The 24369-nt window shown below is 33.4% G+C and overlaps 3 protein-coding genes across 5 annotated transcripts in view; 1 reads left to right on the top strand and 2 right to left on the bottom strand.

Annotated features, from left to right (window-relative positions):
- Positions 1-11248, bottom strand: part of bnl (fibroblast growth factor branchless) — a 25691-nt gene extending 14443 nt beyond the window's left edge. The window contains exon 1 of the mRNA XM_065310290.1: positions 9765-11248. Coding sequence (XP_065166362.1) covers positions 9765-10041 — 277 coding nt within the window. The 5' untranslated portion in view covers positions 10042-11248. The remainder of the gene's footprint in view (positions 1-9764) is intronic.
- MICU3 (Mitochondrial calcium uptake 3) lies at positions 562-22521 on the top strand. Of its 3 annotated transcripts, none has more exons than XM_065310289.1 (7): positions 562-779; positions 20252-20381; positions 20449-20607; positions 20662-20744; positions 20854-20910; positions 21283-21772; positions 21836-22521. In XM_065310289.1, exons 2-7 carry the CDS (start codon positions 20276-20278, stop codon positions 22063-22065), a joined length of 1125 nt encoding a protein of 374 aa, XP_065166361.1. In that variant the 5' UTR covers positions 562-779; positions 20252-20275; the 3' UTR covers positions 22066-22521. The 3 variants fall into 3 exon arrangements, with proteins under 3 accessions (XP_065166361.1, XP_065166359.1, XP_065166360.1); XM_065310287.1 differs by lacking the exon at positions 562-779 and adding an exon at positions 18044-18411; XM_065310288.1 differs by lacking the exons at positions 562-779; positions 20854-20910 and adding an exon at positions 18044-18411.
- Positions 22450-24369, bottom strand: LOC135797774 (protein phosphatase methylesterase 1). The gene is made up of 6 exons (XM_065310291.1): positions 24204-24369; positions 23959-24136; positions 23785-23894; positions 23416-23721; positions 22968-23362; positions 22450-22914 (listed from the first exon to the last, which is right to left on the bottom strand). Exons 1-6 carry the CDS (start codon positions 24257-24259, stop codon positions 22763-22765), a joined length of 1197 nt encoding a protein of 398 aa, XP_065166363.1. The 5' UTR covers positions 24260-24369; the 3' UTR covers positions 22450-22762.

Raw genomic sequence — 24369 nt, 5'->3', positions numbered from 1 at the left:
AAATCCACGCTGCATCGATGAGCTTGTAATGCCCCATTATGCGCATGGCATAATTACCATAATTTATCCTATTAATTCATAAATTTCATCAATTAATTGTGTATAATCACTATAATCGCTAGCAAATGTACGCCGCCGGCTGGCGCACACTTAAATTAAGTTGTTTATAATAAACTCGGGCATTATCGACATTCCGGCTCCTCGTACAAAGTCTCCGGAGTGAAATTTTCGACCAGATAACACACGCTCAATTAAAGACGCTTAAAATATTATGACGAAATGTTTTAGAAACCTGACCGCCATTCGAATCATCCGTGGTCGGTTTAATTTTAATTAAAAACATGTCACGTATGTACGCCGTGTGTGTGTTGATTAACATTAACGGTGAAAAGAGTGTGAACGTTTGAATTTCCGCGCTGTCCACGGCGATGGTTTTGTTTTGTCAACAGTTTTTGACTGGCGGCGTGTCCAGCTGCTGCCGACCCGCAGTAATAATGCATCATAATTCATAATAAGGAAATCGCTAATCAAACAAACCCGTTTAAAATGCATTCACTTCGAGTGGCTCGCTCGAGTGGCAGCTTCGGCTTCGCCGAAAAAAAGTTTCCGACTGGCGTACGTGACTTCGGCTTCTTGCGCGAGCACAACAGCAGTGAAGGTCTATCAGGTCATATATATAAATAAATTTATATATATTGAAGAATATATCTTTTTTATCGGATTCTCTTAATGTGAGTGAAATCGGAACTGTACGGCGGCAAGCAGTTGGATGGAGTGTAGTGAGTATGCAAATATGTAGTAAATCTGCTTGTAATGATGACTCAACACACTTAAGTCTAATGTCAATATTTGTAAGTAAATACTACTTGAATTTGCATTTTTATTACCGTGAAGTGTCACAAATTAATTAAATAATAAATTTCGTGTGTTTGGATAGCGGAGATTTATGGATTTTTTCTGCAAAAATTTAGAAAAAACGAGAATATTTGGGATTTTTTTACATATTTGCAATAAATTATATTTTTAAATTATTTTACATATCGTGTTTTATATTAAATTCATTTGTATTATTTGATTTTATATTTAAAAAATCAAAAATGCAGAAAAATTAATTTTTTTGCAAATTTGGGCAAAATTTTTCGAAAAAAATTATTGTTTCCAAATTCTAGAAAAATAATAAATTTTTCTAAGAATTCAAATTTAAAAAAAGTTAAATTTAAAGCGCTTTTAATTTTTTTTCGAAATTTTGTTAAAATTTTAAAAAAAAGTTTAAAAAATCAATTTTTCATTTTCTAGAAATATTCTATATATCTCCATTATTACTTAATCTAAAATTTTGTTGCAAAATCATAACTTGTAGCCAAAATAAAAATGCTTACGACAATAGTACGTAATCTAAAATATTATCACCCATTAGCGATACGTTTAAGCCTGTCGCAAAACAAACCGGGCGATTTGCAAAAAGTGAAAAAGCCGCACGTGCCCGAGGCGGTCAGACGCGGGTTCAACGAAATTTCAATGTTAAATATAAGTTGTTTACACTTACATTTCCACTTTCACACGGCGCGACGACTCGTGCGCTATGATATAATCGCAAATCGCGCAATGATTCTTATCTATTTATACCTAAACTCCAACTTACCGACAACACCAACGTGAAAAAAAAAACAGCAACATATATTCTAGGTTATGTCTTTAAACTACGTACTTAAGCGTTGTGCGTGTGCGATAATTGCATACTTGTGGCCTGCGGTGAAATTACACGTTGATTGAAAGTGACAGTGAGAATCGACCATGAAATCACTCACAAGTCAAGAGAGTTAAAGACTTAAGTCATTGAATTTTATTTTCTTAAAAAATTTTTTTTTTGAAAAAAATTCTCAGTAACTGCCTTAAGTTATAGGTTATGTTGTAGGAAGTAAGGTTATGTTGTAACTAGCCATGCGTGAAGGGATTAAGACGATTAAGTCGATCACAAAAGCGATTACAGCGTAAATAAATTATTTCTACTTCTATCGGCGACAAACGCTTTCCTTTCATTCCTTTTTCTTATCATCTATTAGCTGATAATATAGTGCTACGTATTTATGACGTTTCCCGTTATGTTATGAACGTCTTAACTTATCTCGCCTGCATCTATATCTATTTTTTGTCCATCTCCTGTTAGTTTTGTTTGAGGTGCAGCTATCGGCCTGCACTAATTGCTCTACGCATCGAGATAATTAATGAGCGTCGAGATAAGTTTTTATTTTATCTCGGCGTCGATTAATTCATACGCTTGACTAATGATTGACACCTCATTAATCAATTTACGCACATATCACAGACATTTCACTCTAAAAAGTAAAATTGAACACTCTGTATAAAATTACATTCCACTGGGGTAACTTGTTTGTAGATGCAGCGATAATCGCATACTGATGTCACAAGTTGTCAGATGAAAATGAAAATTATTCGCAAATAGATGTGAGATGTATGATGTACATTGTATGATGATGCAGTCATATAATGTATACTTAAGTACGTAAAAGTACCCGGCACTCCCGGAAGTTTACGCCGAATATACAAATATTTTCAGAAAGGTAATTAGCCGCCGGCGCGCTTCTCTATCTAGAAAATTATATTTGGAAATTGGAGTAAGTTGTTGCTTGCTTAAGTGAGACGCCTCGGATTCCAGGCCTTTGGACGTGCAACAAATTTCAAAGAATGTTTCTTGATCATCATTAAACATTGTCACAACTGTCATAATAAAAATATGAAAATTTGTCATGTTGCAACTTTGAAAGGTTTTTGATGTCTTTTGAGCCGGGTTAGAAAAAAAGTTAAAAGTGTGATTGATTATTTAGTTTATTTTTTATTAAATGAAAAATATTTTGTTCAAATCCGTAAAATATTTTATGTTTTATTAGACTTTTAAGTGAAAAAAATCATATTTTTAGTTAAAAATTATTTTTTCCTATTTTTTGTTCATTATTTGTGTTTTTTGAGGTCTTATCTGGAGGTTTAGAACAAATTTTAAAACTCTGGTGAATTTGTTAGTTTATTCTTTACCGAATGAAAAATATTATGTTCAAATATGTCAAATAGTTTATATTTTATTTGACTTTTAAGCAAAAAAAATCAAATTTTACAAAAAAATGACATTTTTCACATTTATATCAATTACTCGATAAATATAAAATTTACCCATTCAAACTAAAATTATATTGAATCTTAATTAAATTCTCTTTAAAATGACACCTCACTAAGCAAAATAAAACTAGTGCCACCTGGTGTTAACCGCATCCCATACGCCATCTATCAGCTAATATATAACCTATAAGCATATTTCCCCGCTGTCTTCATAAACGTAAAAAAATGAAACATGTTGTAATACGCCAGATAGTCCTTAAACGTCTTAATATTGTCGGAATCGGGCAGTGCGCCGCTGAGAGCAGCGCTAAGTACATGTTGAAAAAGGGAGAACGTTTTTATAGCCCCGGATGATGTATGCCTCCTCCGCTGCGATGCGCGGCGGCGAGCATCGCTCGTAAATCTCCCGCTCGGGCCCCGAAAAACGCGCGGTCCCGCACCACCGATCCAGAAGCACACATCGCGCGGTAAATCATAAATTACACGAAAAACGTTTCTATCTTCATATCATAGCCGCGCGGCTCGTAAAATTACGGCTTAATAATTTTCGATATTTCAATTGATATTCCTCGAAAAACGAGTTCCAACGACTTAAGTCACTTCCACATACCCCTTCGACTTAAATATTCCCAGGCGTCGTTATAAATGCATTTGTATTTCACGCATATTTTCGGATAACTTTGGTGACAGTGTCTCAGCTGTGTGCGGCGTGCGCATCCATGCGTTTGGTAAGTGTGCTTACCGAGTGCAACTCGACTACTCCACTGAACTATTAGTATACATAGTTATATCCTTGGAGTGTAGGCTGACGGAGACTTAAGTCTAGTCGCAGTTGCATGGAGCCAATGTGCAGTCAGTCTTTTATCATTACATAAAGCCGTAAAAATAGCCACTCGCTGGCCCATATCCGCGCGAGCGTGCTGAGAGCGTGCGCGGCAGTCGCGCGATTATTTATTATTTACGCTATTCGCTCATTACGAGCGATTAATTATGCGGCGCCACGCGAATCGTTGATATCGGATGCAAATGATGCTGGATGCATACAGCCGTGACGATAGTTACACACGTACGAGGCTAAGGATTAGGGATTAGCAATGTTATTAATCATTGGGAACTTTCATAATGTTATTAATTATTTAGGAATATTTATTGCTTCTTTTTGCTGAGTTATAAATCATAACGTAAGATTTTATCGTTGGTTAATATCTTGTGTATTTGCTAATAGATTGTGCTTTCATTATTTGTATTCTGGAAAGTTGTTAAATTTTGATGTGGTATAACTTTGGAGTTAAATGTCGTAGAGTATTGAGTGAGATATCAATTGAAAGATAATTTAATAGAGAATATATGTTGCGAAATTCAAAATAATATAATTTTAGGTTATGGTTTTATCAGAGGAAAAGTAATTGGTTGACATTTTTGTTGAAAAGTGATAGTTTTTTGTAAAAATGCAAATTACTTAATTAATATTAATGATATATTATTGGACAAAATTTTATTAGGTAATATATTACCTATGGCACCTTTTAAGATATTTGGTGAAAATATAGGACAATTATTTTGTCCGCAGGAGGCTTTAAAAGTTGATAGGAAAAAATAGCAAAAAATGAAATTCCTATTTTTGTAATATTACTTTTGAAACGTTGTAACTTTTAATCTAAAAATCGTAGCTTGTTGAAATTAATTTCATTATATAGATAATTTAAGTACGTATATATTTTGTAAATTTTATAAAAATATACCTAACCATTATCCTGTGATAACAGAAAAACTAAAAGACTAAAAATTTTAGAAAAAATATTGCAAATTTTACTTTAAAACCATATTAGGAGCGAATTAATAATCTGATAATAAAAATCAAAAGATGATCTCATAGATAATTGATGAGACAATTGATTGACACCTTTGATTTTTCAAAACTAAGATAAAATCGCACTTAAGTAGGTACTCAAAGATAAAAAACAAAATTAAATTAAAATTACAAGTTTTTAAGTGTTTCGCCAATATTAGCACACAAAACCTACTTATAGCACAAACAATACACTTTTCTTATCACTTCATCTCCTATTATATAAATTATCCATCACAAATTTCCCCATATCAGAATTACCTTGAATACATTCCTCTAGCTTCCAACAGCCACACGAGCCTCTCTAGCATGTAACTTTAAGCTAAACGAATAAACCAATGCACGAATGAAGAGATTGTAAGCCGGCGGTGTGAAAAAGTCCATTAGATTTATTTTATCGAGCATACGAGCCGTGTAGTTATGCGCGCACGCGAATATAAAAAGATTACACGCGCGACTTCTTTCGCTTATGTTCGCTTTTTATCGCTCTATCGCTTCTTTATCCCCACAACACATACTGACGTATAAATAATAAATATATACCACTCTTAAATCTTAACGCTGCGTTTACCACCGTATTCACCGAGACGCGGTGTGTCTTGTAAACGTGTTATGATCGGTTTCAAGAAGACACGACGAGAAACGAGATTGTAAATAATCAAAAATAAAATAAAAATAAAAGAATTTTAAGGGTGGTGTGTGTATGTTGGGATATGAGTGCGCGGCGTCTTATTTATGATGATTTTTTTCCTACCCTGCTTTTAATGACGCTCGTATAAATTATAAATTGTTCGTGTGGTTGAGGCGCCGCAGCGGATAACAATTGAATTTTTATTGGATGTCTCTTCGAAGGGCGCCCGCTGTGCACCACGCACACACCATCCTCGTTCATTCCTCATTATATATTTTTTTTCGAGCGGAGTTTTGTAGTTGTATAGTTGTAGGAAACAAAGATCTACATTTTATTGTCTCCGGCTGTCAGTGTTTATGACTTCTCAATTTTATCAACGTTTTTTTTTAGTGGAGCAATTGTGCGTTATTATAAGCTGGATATTTTTGGTTGTAAAATTATTGTACTCGTATCGCAGAGGAGAGAGATTCCAATCATATTTATTTGTTTGCAAGTGTGGCGGAACACCTCCGGATTTATTTATTCCTTCAGCTGCTGGCGGCCGGCCGAATAACGCGCAGACTATAAATACGATTTTCTCGTGCGAAATCATATTTACGGCCCTACGTAGCGCGCTTTTTTTATGGCGGGTATGAAAATCGCCGTTATTCGCGTGTGCGAAATTCGTTGCGTGCAGTCATTTATTCATTTCGGGTGGGAAAATTATGTTAAGTGTCGGGGTTATGTAAAAATGAGAGAGAGTTTTATTGAATGTGTCGGAAATTATATTGATTTAAGTTTTTTGAGGCAAAATTTGTGTAAAATAATGTTGAAATGGGGGAAAATCATGTTTGTAATTTGATATAATTATTTTGATGAGAAATATTTAAGTCTTTAGATTTTTTTTAAAGAAAACAGACAAAAATCTTTTTTTCTTTCTAAAATTTTGGACAGTTTTAATTTATTTTAAATATTTTCCTTATTTTTCAGTAGTAATTAATTTATTTTCTAGAAATTTCTTCAAAATTAAGTTTTTTCACAAATTTTTCTAATAAAATTAAAAAAAATCAATTTTTTGTTGAATTTTCTTAATTATTTTGTACAATTTTCTATTTTCTTAATTATTTATAATATAATTCCTAAGAAAATTATATATTAAGTTAAATTTTACAAAAATACAAAAATTTTCTCGATTTTACTTCATTTTTCTTCCAAATTTATCAAATAAATAACAAATATGTGAATACAAATATTCGAAATTTCCAAAAACTTAATTCTTGACCTTTGGTGGTCTAATTTCCGAAATAAACTAAAATCAATACCATCATTTCCATCGATTTATTCGCCTCTTTAACACAAAACAGCTGCATGAACCTGCGTCGACGAAAGACTTGAGAATTGATTTATTCCCATTCGACACGCACGCAACGCTCGACAAATACGCAACATCAAAAAATTTATGAACCAAATTAAATACCATGAACGACAACGACCTGCAATCGATTTTCTTTCGGTAGATATCAACTCGTACTTCTTTCTACTCATACTCTACGTAACTGTAACCAACTCAACGAAACGCATGAGATTTATTAGCCATGCTTGGCTGCTTAGCGTCTGCGCATAAATCTAGCGAGAAATTCGCGGTCAAAAAAGCATGGCTTATCCTCTCTCATCCCAAGCGGCGGTGGCGGCGTTGACATTGATTTCGGCGGTTTTCACGCCTCGCTCGCAATCTATCATAGTAAGCACCACATGCTCAACTCTCTACTTGTACTCTGATATTTCTACAACACGACTTACGAGTACAACCAGAACTTGTAAGTTGTAAGTATCTTCAACTCGACGACGTAGAATTAGCATATCTATATTTATAATTGGAGTGTATGTCGTCTAGAAACATCAGACACAAACGCCTATAGTTATATCAGTTAATCTACTTCCTTGTTATCAAATTTATAATTACCTATATATCATAATCTCTATAATAAATTAAATAACAATGCATTTTGCACTTTGTAATGCGGAGCGTTCGAGAGTTCACCAGAGTACTCGTATTGTGCGTCGTTTGTTCATCTCGTAATCGCCGAGAAGGTGCGAAAAGAAATCGTAAGAAGCATGCGACGTAGCGCTATACATGCTATAAATACCTGCGTAATTTATGTCGCGCGCGCGCTCGCTCAACACTCAAGAGCTTTGATTCACATAATTGTGTCATTGATAAAACTAAAACTAAATCCGAAACACTTGCGTATTTGATGTGCAATAAAAGCAGCATAACTTAAACACAGCTGAAAAGTGTTTTATTTTTATTTTGTGATTATTTTTATTATTGTTATAAATAGGATGAAAATTGGTGTTTCTGGTTTCACTTTCAGTTTCGGCTAGTTATGTGCGAGTAGAGTAGGTACATTGAGTAGTTGTTAGTTTGAGTTTGTTTTAAATTTAGGCGCAGGACAAGCGATGAGGTAATGATTTCTGTCCCCGCGTGTAAGAAGCGTCGCACGCTGAGAAGGACGCTAAGGACGCTAATCGCGCTGTGCGCGTTTCGGCAACCGTCTGACATAGGTCATGCTTATTTTAGCACCTGCCGCTAATAGCCAAGATGTCGACCGGCTTGAATTCGCGCGATACGTATTTACTTTCAAATTTCACATATACAAAGAAATTTGATTAAAAAATGCATGGAAATTTGATTTATAGAAAAATTTTTGGAATTTTTATCAAAATTTTTTTTTTTTCGAAAAATTTCACTAAAAAATACAAAAATTTAGGTACCTTGAAATTTAGGAATTTCATAATTTTTTAAAATCTACTATCCTTATAAAATATCATAATTAAAAGTTTTATGTTTTTTTTTTTCAAAAAAACATTTTTGCAAATTAAAACATCAATTTTATTTTTTATTTGCATTTTACAGTTTTTTGCATTTTATTTCCAAACCACAACATATTTTTCTTTGGAATAAATTTTATTTTGTTGTCAATTTGTATACGCAATAACCTCAAAAGTTTTTAATTGATTGCTTCGCTAGTTTTTGCAAAAAATCAATTTCCTTGAAATTTTTTCAAAAATAAAATTTTAACTTTTTAAGTATTACCACTACTGCTTCAAAATAAACTTTTATAAATACTCTACAATCCACTTTTAAATAATCCAATCTTCTACAAATGTATCTATATTCAGTTTACATGTTGATTCCCAATTAACTACCCTTAGTAACACGCATCCAATTAGTCCGAACCGCCGCACACTGGCGTGTGATTAGTCGCCACGTGGGAGGAAACACATTCGGAACACTTTCGGGACGCCGGTTGAAATTTTTATAGTTTTCTAATGGCCGAGTGTACTTATACTTGAAACACGAAAATACACGCGTCCACAATGGCGAGCGTTATCGCCGCACGAAGACGTTTTTATGGCGTTTTTTATCTCGAGCGTTTTCGAAACGCCTTTTATGCGTTCACTGCAAGCAGCTCCGCACGCATATATTTAATAATTGTTGATTGTCCAGTCAATTAATTAAATAATAATTTACTTAAATGCGGCCGTTTAAACCCAACGCGCAGATGATTTATTGTCGCGATGATAAATCGTGAAGTAATTATGGCATTACGGGTTTAACCATCGTGTGATAAGTGATAAGAGCACTCGAAGAGTATTTACTTTTGAATGTTTAGATAGGAAAAAAATTGTTTGAGGAAGAATTTTTTAGTTTTTATGGTTGCTATGGTAATATGTGCGTTCGGTACTTGTACCGCAAGTCAAAGCATAGGAAATTTTTGATTTTTTAGAATTTTAGTGAAAATTTTATGGAAAAAAATTTAAAAATTAATTGTTTGATGAGATTATGTACTTTGACATAATTAAAAATATTTTTTGTTAAAAATTTTCATTTTGAGTTAGTATTAATTTTTTTTTAATTAAATTTTTTACTAAAATTAATTTAAATTGATTTTTATTGATGAAAAAGTACGAAGTTTGTTTTTTACTGAAAATTTACCAATGCGGAAATAATTTGAACGGAAGTTGTGCGTGAAAAAAGTAGACCATGTAATGATTGCGTTATCCGAGCCGACGATAACACCGCGCGAAACACTAACCCTGCATAATATGCACTTTTCCGCGGTAGGTCAGTGCATAACTTGGCCGCGTAACAAAATATGTTCAACTTACTATAAACGCTGCCATCATCCAAAGTGCCATTCACGGTACCATCCGGCAAGATCTGCAGGTGATAGTTCTTGATGAAGAACTGAATCTTGCGCGCCATGCTCGAAGCGCTGCGCTCGGCGCGCGCGAATTCCGCGCCGTCGTCAATGAGCAACTCCTGGTGCTGCTGCTGCTGCTGCTGGTGATGGTGGTGGTAGTCAATGGGAGCGGGCGCACTGGCACAGCTGGCGATGCAACACATAGTAGCTACAAGCAACCCCAGCGACGGCGCCTTCACCATGACTGAGGCATCGCCGCCCTGGAGTCGCCACACACGCACACTCGAAATGGGGAAGGCGCGGGGACGTCTTCACCACCCCGCACGCACGCACTGCATGGGCACGCGCCCGCCGCGCGCGGTCATCCTGGCTGGCGTGGTGGTAATCCTTCTCGGGACCGGGGCGCGCAAAGAGGATCACGTGTGTGGTGCTGCTGGCTCGGCGGCCGCGGACGCACTGTGCGAGTGCGAGACGCCGGCTATGGCCAACTGACGGCGACGCCGCGTTGAGTTGGCGAGCGAGATGTGTCGGTAGGAGAGGTCCAACTGAACACCAGACTTCTTCTGGTTGAAATCTTGGGTATCTTCGAAATTAATCAAAAATGTTTAGTTTTTTTCGTAAAAAAACTAATTTTTTGATTATTTTTTTTCGAAATATTTTTTCCCAAAAAATTTTTTTCAAAAAATATTTTTCCCCAAAAATTTTCTTGCGTAGATTTTGATTTTTACAAAAAATACCAAGAATTAATTTTCCCTGCACCAATTTTTTCTAATTTTTTATATTGCACTACACTTTTTTTTGACTAAATTTCTCTAAAATCACTTTTTTTGCAGTCTTCTAAAGTTTACTTCACAGTGTCCGAGTTTGGCAAAACATATCAAACACTCTTCCAAAATTAAATTCTGCACGCCCAGGTTATGCTTCATCATGAAATCCATTTTAATAGCGCTTCTGCTGCTCGTCAAGAACGCGTGCGTGAATTACTTTCTATAAATTTAGCCAAGTAATCACAATTCGGCGTCTGGTGAAATTCGCGAAAAATTTCACCAAACCAAGATTTAATACACTTTTTACACTGTTACGACACTTTCTTATTGACTTTGTGTTGTTGTTTGCTGTTTATCGCAACTTGTTTACGAAAATAACGTTTCGCACGTTTTGCAAAAATTTGCCAAACAAATATGATATCGAACCGCCAGTTGAGAAGATCGAACTGATTCTAACGTTTCAAATATTACTATTGCACTTGATATACCCGTACAGTACTCGTATGTACATACAATATAATCCGTTTATCGTCATTCGTGACGCGTTAAAACCATCGCGAACTTTTCGAATACTCATACCAATAAACTTTTATACCTATATCAACTCGTATGTACACGGTCGTATGGTGTAAATTATGTCACGTAGGCAAACAACGCACGTGTATATACACGATTGCAACATATTGCATGCACGCCGCCCCCACCACGCGTCTTATTTGTTGTGCCGTTTTTTATTGAACACCACCCACGCGCGTCACATTCGCCAAAATGCACACACCTGCTCTGGGTCACGTAGACTGAATGTCGGGAATGCGAAATCGAATGCAATCGAATGCAAATACATGTAAATTTGAGTGATATGTATGCGCGAGTGTATGATCTTGCATTAATCTTGATTTATATGTAATTTGTTTGTAATAATCGTAAAATGGACTTGAGTGAATTCCATGAGGAAAGACTGACTTGCAGCTGACTGTGCAAGATTAAGATTCCTTTCTATTTTGACATTTATGGATGTTTCATTGGTTTTTATACAATGGGAGATATTAGTTTTTTTTGTAATTTTTGGAATAATGTGATGGATTATTATTTTGATAATAATTTGGTAAAAATGTTAGAGATAATAGTTTGGCTAAATTTGGATATCACCATGGGATAATTTTGGATGAGTATTTTGGAGTTTTTGCCAAATTTGGTAAAATTATAACTGTTGCAACTTATTTTTTGGCAAAAGGCTAAAAAATGCTTTCAAGTATAATCCCAGATAATTTAATACTTATTGAATTTTGCCAAATAACGGTTTTAAATAGTGCTAGAAGTTCTAATAAATAATTTGGGCTTTTCTAAAAAAGTAATTTTATCGCAAATAGTATAAAGTACTTTAGTCACGGCTTTGGTTATCCATGTTTAAAGTACCACTTTAGGGTTTTGACCCCGTGGAGATTATTTTTCAAGTTTTACCAAAAATACAGAAAACTTTTCAAAATTTTTGAGAAATAATTTAAAAACAGATTTTTTTCAGTTATGTTTCACTTTTATATCAAAAATATAAAAGTTTTCCCAAAAGTCTAATTTTGCAAAAAGTTACATTTTATAGATGAAAAACTCATAATTTTATTTAGATTTTAGTTTAACCTGGTTACCTATATTTCTACCATTACACTACTTATCTTAAGTAAAGTTACTTAAATTCAACTAATCTTGACTTTACAACCCGTCAAATGTGAATCTAATAAAATGCATTGAATATTAGCCCGCTTCGAAGTGGTGACCATGCCCATTGAGGTTTTTGGAGGTTTTATCACCTTTGCGATGGTCTCGGAATAAAAGCGCGCTCGAAACGCAGTGAAAAGTTAAACGTTTCGATTTTTATAGGGTGCGTTAGCCCGTTAACGCCTCGGGATCGTAAAACTATTAGGCGACACGCACCGGCACCACCGTCGTAAAATTCCTCCAAGCATCTTCGACAAGATGAAGATGTCTTATTTATGCGCAGAAAGACCACTTGCTGAGATAAATACTTAACAAAAATTCGTGGCTTATTTAATAGGTATTACAAGTATGAAGTGTCGGATTAGCAGTGTCACCTAGCGGCAGTTCTATTTACTACTGTCACAAGCGGTAATTACTTCATAAATCTTTTATTACGCCAATTATTTGCGTTGAACGTGGAGTGGACAACGTGACATTCGCCATGTTTGCAACGCGGATATAAATTAGACTGCTTAATCATAGCTAATGGAGCAATTCATAGGAAATATAATGCACAAGTGTAATTCTAGATGATTAGGTGATTATATTAATGCAATTAGCAATAATCATTTGAATAAATCGATAAAAACAAGCTTTTAAGTTTTTTCAAGATTATTACGGAATAAAATTAGAGTTTTGTGGAAATGAAACAATTTTTTCTAAAATTTTGTAATTTTTTGCAAAATTTAAGTTTTTTCTCAAACTTTTTGGTATTTTTTGCTAAATTAAGAAAAATCTGTTTTTCGCAGTTTTAGAATAAAGATTTAAAGATTTTTTCCGAAATTTTAGCATAATAGGAGTAAATTTTTGTCTAAAATGTCAAAATTTGCAAAAATATTACTCCTTACTGGTGTAAAAAGAGATTTATAAGATTTTTTGGAAATATTTTTGACTAAATTTGACAAAAACGAAAAAAAAATTAAAATTTATTGACAAAAGATCCATTTTATGATAACCCCGATAAACTATTATAATATTTAAAAATTTACACTCACTCAATTCTCTAAAACCCGTTCCTAAGTGATTTTTATAAACATATTTTATAAATATGATAATGTCATCATAATTTGCACAAAAAAAAGAAGCGTTCAAAGTTTTAGAACTGATTAGCTACACCTAAATCTGAATAAACTCGTGATAAAAGCCTCGAAACCAGTATTATTAGCGCTATTAAAAGGAGCTGTGACGATGTGAATAAATTTGTGCCGCTACATTACGACAACATAAGTGGCGGTTGGCTGGCGCGATCCGATTTCGTGAGCGATTATCATTACAGCGTAAATTGATGCACCGCGCCGCAGATCGCCGCATTGATTGATGAAGACGTCGCTTTTACTTTTCGGCGCGCCGCCGTCAAACAATATCATGTACCACTTATACAAGTTGTGAATGTGAACGGCGTACATAACCTACAATTTGAACTTGTTATAACCTCAACATTAACCTTAACCTAGAAAATATTCATTCATAAAGTTATATATGTGTTGGTATAATATTTTAATGGACGTCGCTTGATGGTTTGAGGTAATGTTGTCATGAATGTTTATTGCGGTTGCGCTTTCGGTTTCTTCTTTTCATTCTCGAATGCGTTTTGTCTTTGGACTAAAGACTAGCGTCTAAGAGTTGGACGCTTCTTGCGTTAATGTGAATAGAAGAGGCCAGTGTGCTGCTTGGATGCCTTGCGCGTCGATTTTTCTAATGTCGAGATGATATATGAAGCAATTTGTTTGAAATTAAATGCGAACGGAAAGCGCTCGGTGCGCGCGCCCACGACGATTTTACGTGGTAATATCAAGTCCACTGCGCGTCCCAAAGTAGTTAAGGAGCAATTTAGCAAACATCGCGCACTGAAATAAATCGCAAAAATACATTCGCGGTTAGTTATTAGCTATTTCTTATTCATGCAATGTGAAGTTGCGGCTTTGTTTTTGTATTTGTGAAGAATAAAGGCGGAAAATGACAAAAACGATATGTTTATTAGGTTTTAATTAATTACTGCAAGTTAATTCCGTGTGGTAATAAATTATGATGGTCATAATATTTTTAATTGTTTTAGCATTTCATTGATAAGTAGCTTATTTTATAATTTATTGTTGGCGACGTCATTGTGAATTTTTTGCACGCTAAGCGGTCTATAGTACACATTAATCATGTTTTTTCTAGTGATTCATTAATTTCTCGTTAACTAAACAAGGTATACTTCTCATTTTTACACTCATCGATTAAGCATTAAATTTTACATCTATATATAATACTATTTTATTGCTAAATCATAAATTACAATTGTTATTAATAATTTACTTTGAATTTTTTAAATTTTAATCTCAGTAATTTCACACGCGTGTAACTTATTACAAATTTATTTGTTTATCTTATTTATTTATCTAGAAATATTCTAAATTTAATATACAATCAATTATTAAAACATTCAATTTGATATCTAATTGCGTTTATGAGTTATTGACAAATAACTGACACAAAACAAGATTACGTCTCTTTTAGACCGGTAAACTTAACTTATGACGAATCATGCCAAAGCTTGAAAATCAAACTTTTTGATTAGTTTTTTGTGAATAATTCGAAAACGAAAAAAGTTACAATAACTATTTTGTGCATATCAATTGAGAATTAAATTGTGCATATATTTATAAAAACATTTTGCTTTTATCTTATGTTTTAAACAAGTTATTGACAAATTAATTCAACATTATGTTCATTTCTTGCATATTTACATATTTAAAGTCTTATAACAAATTATCTAATAATTTATTTACATAAATCTTTATATTATAAGATGTAGAATTTAGTATAAAATTAATTTTTAAAATAACGGTGATGATATCATTTTTAGTTTTTGAATAATTCTCAAAAAACTAGCAATTTTCATTTTATTTTTGTGAAAATTTTATTTTTCTCACTTTTAAAATCTAACAAAATCTTTTATTTGATATAAATACGTTCCCAAAATGTGTACATTTGAGATTTAAGGGTTGAACCACTTAAACTTTTGTCTGTCAACCATGAAACACTAAAACTTTCAATCCCACCAGGAATTCCCGCAATTCCTCAACCCCACGCCTGTTATTTAAGACGCAACTAATTTCCGAAAGTGTCTTAAAGTACAAATACTTGTTCATAGACTTATAATTAGAAATCCCACAATGTAGATAAATCCAAACTCAAGTAAAATAGCGTCAAAAAGGCACCAAAAATCGCAATGGATTTATGCGTAAAATATTCGTGTGACTCACGTACCTTGTTATCTCATAATTGCCCATTGCCCATTGGCCATACCTCATTCCAAGTGTTAGCATTGTTCATATCCAGTGCAAGCACCTACGCATGCACTGTCTAGATACTAGAATTTCATAACGATACTGTTTCATTATATTACGTTGTCTTCCGCAGCCGCACGTCTTTGAGGTTACGTTACCGACTCGCCAAGTATTAAATTATCAGCGTCGCGTCTTAAAACCAACATTGCGAGCGTGCCGAATGCGTGCATACATTTGAATAAATTAACTTTCCGAGTAAAAATTTTGAGATCTTATCGCCGGATCTAAACTTAATCGCTCATCGCGCGCGCATGATGCGCTTAAGTTAAGACGATGGAAATTTGTTTACAATAATTGGGGTCTTCCGACGTGTGCGGTTGACGCAATCGCATAACAGTTTTTGCTTGACTAGACAACTGTGGATACACGAGACGTATCAGAGATTTTTTTTTGCTTAATTGCCGAATAAAATAACTGAGATGTTTATATCTCGGCGATTCTAGGTCAGGCTTAATGATGAGATTGATGAAAGCGCAGGGAGATTAAAAATGAGTAATTTTATTAATGACTTAAGGCGATTTATTCTTTTTATTTTATTGAAATATTTATTTTTTTTAAAGAAAAATAAGGAAAAAATATTTTGCGATTTGAGGAATTTGAATGAATGTATCCCCTTAACTTTTTACTTAAACTTTTGCCTTTCTTTCTTTTTTTCTTTAGCGATTGTTTTATGACTCCCCATTGAGATATCAATATCAATGAGCTATCGGAACATGTGCTGTGTGTTTTATCCTCGCATCACTCTTCTGCCGTTTCATGCTATCGTTGATATTGATATTGATGATTTCGAACAACAATAGATGAAGATATAAAAAGAAAAAATGTTAGTAGCTTAGTCAGTAATCTAAGCCTTAAAAACAATTGAAGTTATCTCTATAGATTTAATAGTAGTTTAGTAAAACTAATGTTTGAGTTGCGATATAAGTACCGAACGCCACTGATAATTATATTTTAACAAACTTGTTCTATAATATTCGAAAGGGTTTTTTTTTTACTTCCAGCTTGAAAGCACTACTTTTTCCACGGTTTTGAGATATAAAAAGTTGAAATACAATGGTAGTACGAGAGGGTGAGTATAAGCTAAGTAAAGTTAAGTAAACACTTACTGTACGCTATACCCTCACAATATCGCTGAAACGATATTTTTACTAAACCATTGCAAGTCAATGCAAGTATTTGTAAAGCCTGATGTGGATAGCTATTTCGACCATTAGAGGAAGTGTTACTTTAAACACAGATGACCAAGGTAGTGGCTAAAGTACTTTACTCACGGGTTTTAGTCACGGGGTGGAGCTTTTTACTAAAATAATGATCAATCACGTACTTTACACAAAAATTAATGTTTATTCTATATTTTATGACCCAAGTTTTAATTCTAGTGGCTTTAAATATAATGTTTTGTCAAGTTCTACTTTTTTATAAAAAATAAATAAAGCAAAAGAAGAAAGTAAAATAATACTTATTATTTTCAACTACATTTATTATATTTCTAAAAGTCTAATAATAACCGTTAAACTGCGCTTGAAAACGCATTCGTTTATTATTAATTGATCTTTAATTAACTGATAAGTGCTTGTCCGTACTCACTGTCCGCGCAAACGTGTGATATTATGACGGCGTCATCGCGTATTTAGTATTTATGCGATAAAATCCATGCGATAGTTGTGATATTAAACGGTTTCCTGCGCCGAGCGTCGATTAATTGCGCTCCGGCATGAAGAGCTATGGAGAAAATAATTAGCCGCATAAATTGACCGCAATCGATGAATGAATCTGCAACGTATTATATATTATTACTCGGCGCGCAATTATTTATTTATTGCAGTGTTTGCAGCGGCGCTAATTTATTGTGTTCGGAAAACGAGGAAAAATGTGATCACACACCGGAAGTTTAGACATTTAGGTCAAATCAAACAAAAGCAAAGCTATAAAAACACTAGTAATATTTTTATAAAGTGAGTTTTTAATAATTAATTAATTAAAACGATTTTCGTATATAACAGGCGATTAATAATAAATAATTTTTAATTGACTATTTTGATTCGGATTTTATTGGTTACGGTTCACTGCTAATTCCTTTTAGGCTTGTCAGTATCGAAATGAAATTTAATTCTTGAAATGTTAGCAGACATTTATTTTACGACGTTACAATCGCCATTAATAATGGATACCATTATATTTTATTGATTTTATTAATATTTAATCTATTTACACTCTGATAACTTTGTTACGCACATAAATCTACTTTCAAGCATTTATTTCCATTAATAAATCTAATTTTTAATTAAAATAAACTTAATTTCTACTTTAAGTACGGTCCTGTCGTATCTAAAGAATGTTTCCGTGACACCGCTGCCATCTAGTGTCTAATTCTTTATATTATTGATTTTAACAGCTGACGCACAAAAATAAACTTATGGGCGAGTGTGGAAACAGTATCTGTGTAGCCAAACGTGTATAAATTGTGTTATAAAAGTTATATTAAATTATAACTAAGTGTTTTTACTAATAACTAATCAAAATGGCGACGATTAATCGTCTTCTTCGTGGTATGCAAACCATAACAATAAATTGCAATCGTCAATCGCGGTTGTTCAGCAACAGTAGCAATGAATTCCGTGGATTTAAGGGTTTTAAATACAGCAGGAATGTTACACCTATTCAAGTGCTCTCTGCAGTGGGTGGTACCCTAGCAATTTATACTCTGTACGAGTGTAGAAAGAATCAAGGTGTTGAAGCTGCAGCACAAGCAAAAGTAGTAAGTGGTTTGTTTTGTATTTTAAGTTGCCTACCTTTTTCCAATCGTTTAATTAATGAAACTTTATTTAAACTAAGATAAAATAAATAAAAGTTGTTGATCTAGGCCACACAGGCCGGTTCAATAATATTGAGTTATTTATTAACTTCATCGCCGCTATCTCTCAGAAATCTAACGAAATCACTGAAAGAATTCAATTCGTTTTTTTGGATTCGATTTTCGGTGCGCTTAAATGTAATTTTATACCAGGAACGGGACTTGACTTTTTTTGACTTGCTTGAAAGAAGTAAAACAAGAAATGAGACGTAAGAGAGGATTTACTGTAAAACTGAATGAAATTTATGCATTTCGTGGCGAGACAAATGAACGCGTCTTCACATTAACACGTTGAGTTAGGTTATGTTTCATTGGAATATGATAGTCACGTTTTCTTTGAGCTTCTTGAGCAGCTTTCTGACGCAGGTGATTATTTTACTTTAATTTACACTTTGGAGGGATAAAAATTTAAAAATAGTTATTCAGGGAGTAGTTTTGGGCAAATTTTTGATAAAATAACCTAAATTAAAAAAGATTATAATTATAAATTGTTTTAATATGTCAATGTCAAGAAAATTCATGTTTTTTTGGTGTTTTTGAACCCTTATATCACCAAAAACTTCTAAATATTCAAGATTTTACTTTGTGATAACGAAAAACCGACGAATATTTCTTTTTTTTCATTTTTTATCTGCGATAAAATGTTGGAAATTAAACTTTTGGGGTGAAAATGAAGAAAGATACATAGCACCTCCTAAACCGTTATAAATTCCCATCAATTTATCACTCGGTCGGCGATTTTCCAAACATTTTAAACGGTCATTAGTAAAACTAAACGCAGTGCAAAGTATAAAACCGTACAAAGTGACAAAACGTGACAAAATGTTCTTTCTGTCACTTCTAACCGCACTGCTAGTTCCAGGTAGTCGTTGTTGATTTTGCCTCTTGTGGTGCAATGTGTGAATATCCACGGCACTAGGCACTCGTGGTGACTCGGGATGAAGCTATAAATTTTGTTCACTCCAAGGGTAGCTCCGATATAGTGATAGCGATCTAAGATTGTTAGGTGGATGAAACTAACCGCAAGATACAAGGACTGCAACTGCCCCTTACTGGAGAAAGTCAAATAGAAAACGGCGAGATTTATAACATAATTTTCAGTTCACGGGGTGAACAAGTTAAGGGTTGCTTGGGGGTTATTTATTTGGCGCTTAGAGTGTCACATTCTATTCAAACAGGAAATAAATTAACTTTTTTTTTAGGAAAATAGAAAATAAAATAAAGAGTGAACGTGTGATAAATAATTGATTATATTAAATGATTAATTAGTATTAATTAAAAAGCAATACGTATTAAGCATTGTCAGTTGTTAATAATTATCTCTTGACTGTTAAATGAAATCTTAAATAACTCAATATAAAGGTATAGTACATAATGATAATAATAATTATTATTTTATTGAAATAAAGTCTCGTGGCATTTAGAAAACCACACTAAATTTAGAGATTCAATCGCTTTTCACTCTCCGTCCGTCCGATTCCGGGTTCGAAAATCAACAAAATCGTCATGAATAAATAATTTACGTCAAAAACAGTCTAAGAATAAAATTTGTGCACGCAACATAAGTTCTGTTTGGTCTGTTTGTTGAATTTGTTTGTTAATCCAGGATGTTTTTTTAAGAAAAAGGATATCGTCCAGAATAATATTAATTTTAAGGTGTTTCTTTTCTAATGTCTCCTCTAATGTTTTAAATCAGAAAAACTTAAATATTTCTCCAATTATATTTCAAATTTCTTCTTTTCAGGAACCTAAAGTAGTAAAATTGACAATGCGTGAACGCCGTTTCATCCGTTTTGCATCAGTGGAATATCACGCGCAAATCTACATGACCCCACAGGACTTTCTTGAGTCTGTAATTGAAGCAGATCCAAGACGTAATAAATATTTTCTTTTCTTAATTTCAGTTTTACTATGTTTACTACTTAAAAAATATTATTACAGCTCGATTAAAGAGGAGAATGCTTACCGACGAAGACATCGAAGCTGTCAAATCGAAAACCCCCGGATTAAAAGAGGGCTCATCCAGATTCTTCCGCAATTTAAGCGATAAAGGAATCATTTCTTATACAGAATATTTATTTTTACTATCAGTTCTGACTAGTAAGTTTTCCCCATGTAATAATTAATTGTTTTAATTAAAAATAATAATTTTAGAACCACAATCTGGGTTTCGAATTGCTTTTAACATGTTTGACACGGATGGCAACGAAAAAGTGGACAAAAATGAATTTTTAGTGGTGAGTGAGAGTTAGTTTTATTATAAAGAAATTTATTCTATTTATTATTCTATGTTAAATCGAATATTTTTATGTTATATTTTATTTTATTTGAATTATATGAATCTAGGTTCGTACATTGTTGGCGGGCAAACGAAAAGATAGAAACGATATAGATATGCGAGAAGTGAGTCAAGTTGAGAATTGTGTTGCATTGCATCGCATCGCATCGCCATCTGTCGACTAGCTCAGTAACAAGCGCTGTGTTTTATAAGCGCGATGTTGCTTTCTAATCCAAACAGTGTTTGTTCATTTTTATTTTATTTACAACTTATTTAAACTAAATCATTGGTGTTTTGTGTTTTTTTTTTGTGGTTTTCTGACCAATCTATGCGATAACCGAATTAAATACGCTTTCATTACCTTGGTGACAGGTTAACAAGATGGCCTCCAACAACGAATTACCGTCTTGGCTATAAATCACACATATAACCATCAATTTATCTAAAAATTTTATATTAAAACTTTTTGTTAATGTTTTTATCTTTTAATTTACCAGATGGAGAAGATATTCAGTCATGCCTGGAAAGGTAAACGTGGAATGCAAATGGCGGAAGGCCTAGACATGAAATTGCCTATTCAAGAGGCATATGTTGATGATGAAGAAGGTTTACAACGAAGACACACAGTCGACACAACTTTACTAGTACATTTCTTTGGTCCAAAAGGCAATAATCAATTGAACTTTGAAAACTTTCGACAGTTTATGCTCTCGTTACAAAAAGAAGTCTTGGAACTGGAGTTTAATGAGTTTTCCAAAGGATTACCGACAATTTCTGAAGTAGATTTCGCTAAAATCTTACTGCGTTATACTTATCTTGACACAGATGACTACGATAATTATATTGATCGATTATTGGATCGTATAAAGGACACCAGAGGTATTACCTTTGAAGAGTTTCATGTTTTCTGTCAGTTTTTGAATAATCTGGACGATTTCAACATTGCTATGAGGATGTACACGTTGGCTGATCATCCAATATCAAAAGGTAAACAAATTATTTTCATTGTTATTTATGTTTTTACCTAAAAATAATTTTTTGTTTTTATAGATGAATTTAGAAGAGCTGTGAAGATTTGCACCGGAACTAACCTAAGTATCCATCTTGTAAACACTGTGTTTTCTATTTTTGACGAAGATGGCGACGGTTTACTGAGTTATCGTGAATTTATCGCGATAATGAAGGATAGGTTGCATCGCGGGGCGAAAGCTAATATTAAATATGAAGGTTGGGATGCATTTAAGAGTTGCATCAAGACCGAGATGAAAACTCCAAGATAAATTTCACAATTTACGTGCTTCACGTATGTATTTTAATCTTCCAATCATTAATTCACGGGCTAAAATAAGTAAAACGTAAGAAAATTATTTCTTCTAAAAACTAACAATAGTTGTTGACATGTTGCAATATTTTTGATTGTTGTTTAAGCGCGCGGTTCTAAAATGAAGTTTCTCTAAGCAGCACAATCATGTCAATGCAAAACGTAAGTTATTTAACATTTACATTAACTTTATAATTATATTCACGCGTTGCAAGTTTAAATTTTAAAAGTAATCATGACATAATCTTAAAAATGACATTTAACGTACATAATTAACCTAACAAATCAACTATTTATTAAAATATAAGAGATTTTTGGACTGTTCCTGTTAGAGTAGGCTCTCTTTCACAAACTGTTGCTATTTATTGTTGATTTTATTTTAATATACATGCCAAATATACATTTGTTCAAATGCTCCAAGAATTTCACTCAATATTATCAAACGCGAACAGAAATTAAGCAAAACAAAACTAAGTTCAAGCAAATCAGAAATAAATTAAAAATTAAAAATCCAAATCAAATTCTGAGGATATTTACAAAACTAGATAATTAAACCAACAATTAACTTAAAAATTATCCAAAACAGTTTGTTTTATAAATATTTTGAGCATTTAACTAATATCATGTCAATATTACATGCTTAAAATACATTAAAATTAACATCCGGGTAGAGTAGGCATGTATCCTGAGGCGGGTTCTGCTAATTTTTGTCTTACTAAAAACGTACTCAAAATATCCGCTACTTTACCGGGTTGATCTTCGTGGATAGCATGGCCTGATTTTGGAAGAACTTGCATTTGAAATCGTCCTAAAAATTAAAGAAAATTAAAATATTTTTTACTTAAAGTCATGTAAATTTACCTTGCATTTGCCCTACGGTCAAACGCGTATCCAACCCGTGTATATTCGCAAGTAAGAGTATTTTTGGTTCGGGAATGTTCAAAAACTTATCGGAAAGTCCCTTAAACCATCCAGACCAAAACGTTTCGGTTTTACCCAAATCAATACGCCATCCAAACTTGGGTTCTGGTTTACCAGGCATTTTAAAACTCGCAGAAGGTGGTAATGGTGGCAAATCTCGGCTTGAACTCTGATTGGAATCACTGTCTTCCTCGGCATCTTCTGATATAGCTTGTACGTTTAATATTTGTGGCTTTACACGCGTTGCAGAATTAGTCTCAACCAAGTTTAACGTTGATAAATCATCATCAGGTGTTTCATAAACGATTTGTGAGGCGATTTTACCTGTTTTAAGACTAAAACAATTATTTTATTGTGTAATTATATTTAATTACATGTAAATATCTACCATTTTATTTGTCCTGGCATGGATACTTTTGCTGCATCGATATTGTGCGTAGATCCACCTTTGAAACCCCATTGTATCGCGTGTCCGATGCTTGCAAAGGTCGAGGGTCTTCCACGTAAAATGCTTTGCATACTAGCCAGAGATTCAAGGGCTGTACCCTCAACTACATCAATTACACATACTCCTATTAAGTTTTCTACTAAAGGAGCTGCTTCCACGACGACAGCTCCGCCGAGACTATGACCGATGAGGATTACTTGAGGGGACTCTTGTTTTAATACTGTGTTTACCACATTTGCAACATCACTAAAAATCATAAAATAAGTGTTACTTTATGAGTTATACTCTTTTTTTCTTAAAAAGTCATACTTAGCTAATTGTGCCAATGATAAATCCTCATCATTGGTAGTAAAAGTGTTGCCATGACCTCTTAGATCTATTGAAAGTATACGACATTGCACCTTATCAGTAACTTCTTCCTGTTAGACATAAAATATTCATAAATTCTGTTATTTTTTAGTTTATTAATTTGTTTTTACTTACTGAAAATAATGCCCATGATAATGCACTATAGCCACCACCATGTATGGTGACTAAAACAGGTCCCTGATTACCCTTAAGGTAGTAGTGGAACTTATTACCATCTATATTCACAGTATCTGCTGATTCAAAGTATTTAGTCCACTTTATTGGAGTGAAATCAGGAGCATTCTTTTGATAACTATAAAATTCGAGGTTATATTATTAAAAATTAGATTTCTATGCGTTTTTAAATTATACTTGCGTACCTTTTTGGTCCACGTCCACCTAGTACTAATTTACGAAGATTTACAGGATTTGCCATTGTTCGTTTAACTTATTAGTTTAATAATTAACAATTATCTACGATATTTTGTTTTGAATGTACACAAACATTGTCGGCCATTACAACATGCGCACGTAAAATATGCAGTG

The sequence above is a fragment of the Atheta coriaria genome, unplaced genomic scaffold, assembly GCF_025399875.1.
Source record: "Atheta coriaria isolate IRGN ID8LTWV9N9 unplaced genomic scaffold, Caltech_Dcor_3.1 hic_scaffold_8_pilon, whole genome shotgun sequence".
NCBI lineage: Eukaryota > Metazoa > Arthropoda > Insecta > Coleoptera > Staphylinidae > Dalotia > Dalotia coriaria.
This window is presented reverse-complemented; position numbering and strand designations above follow the sequence as displayed.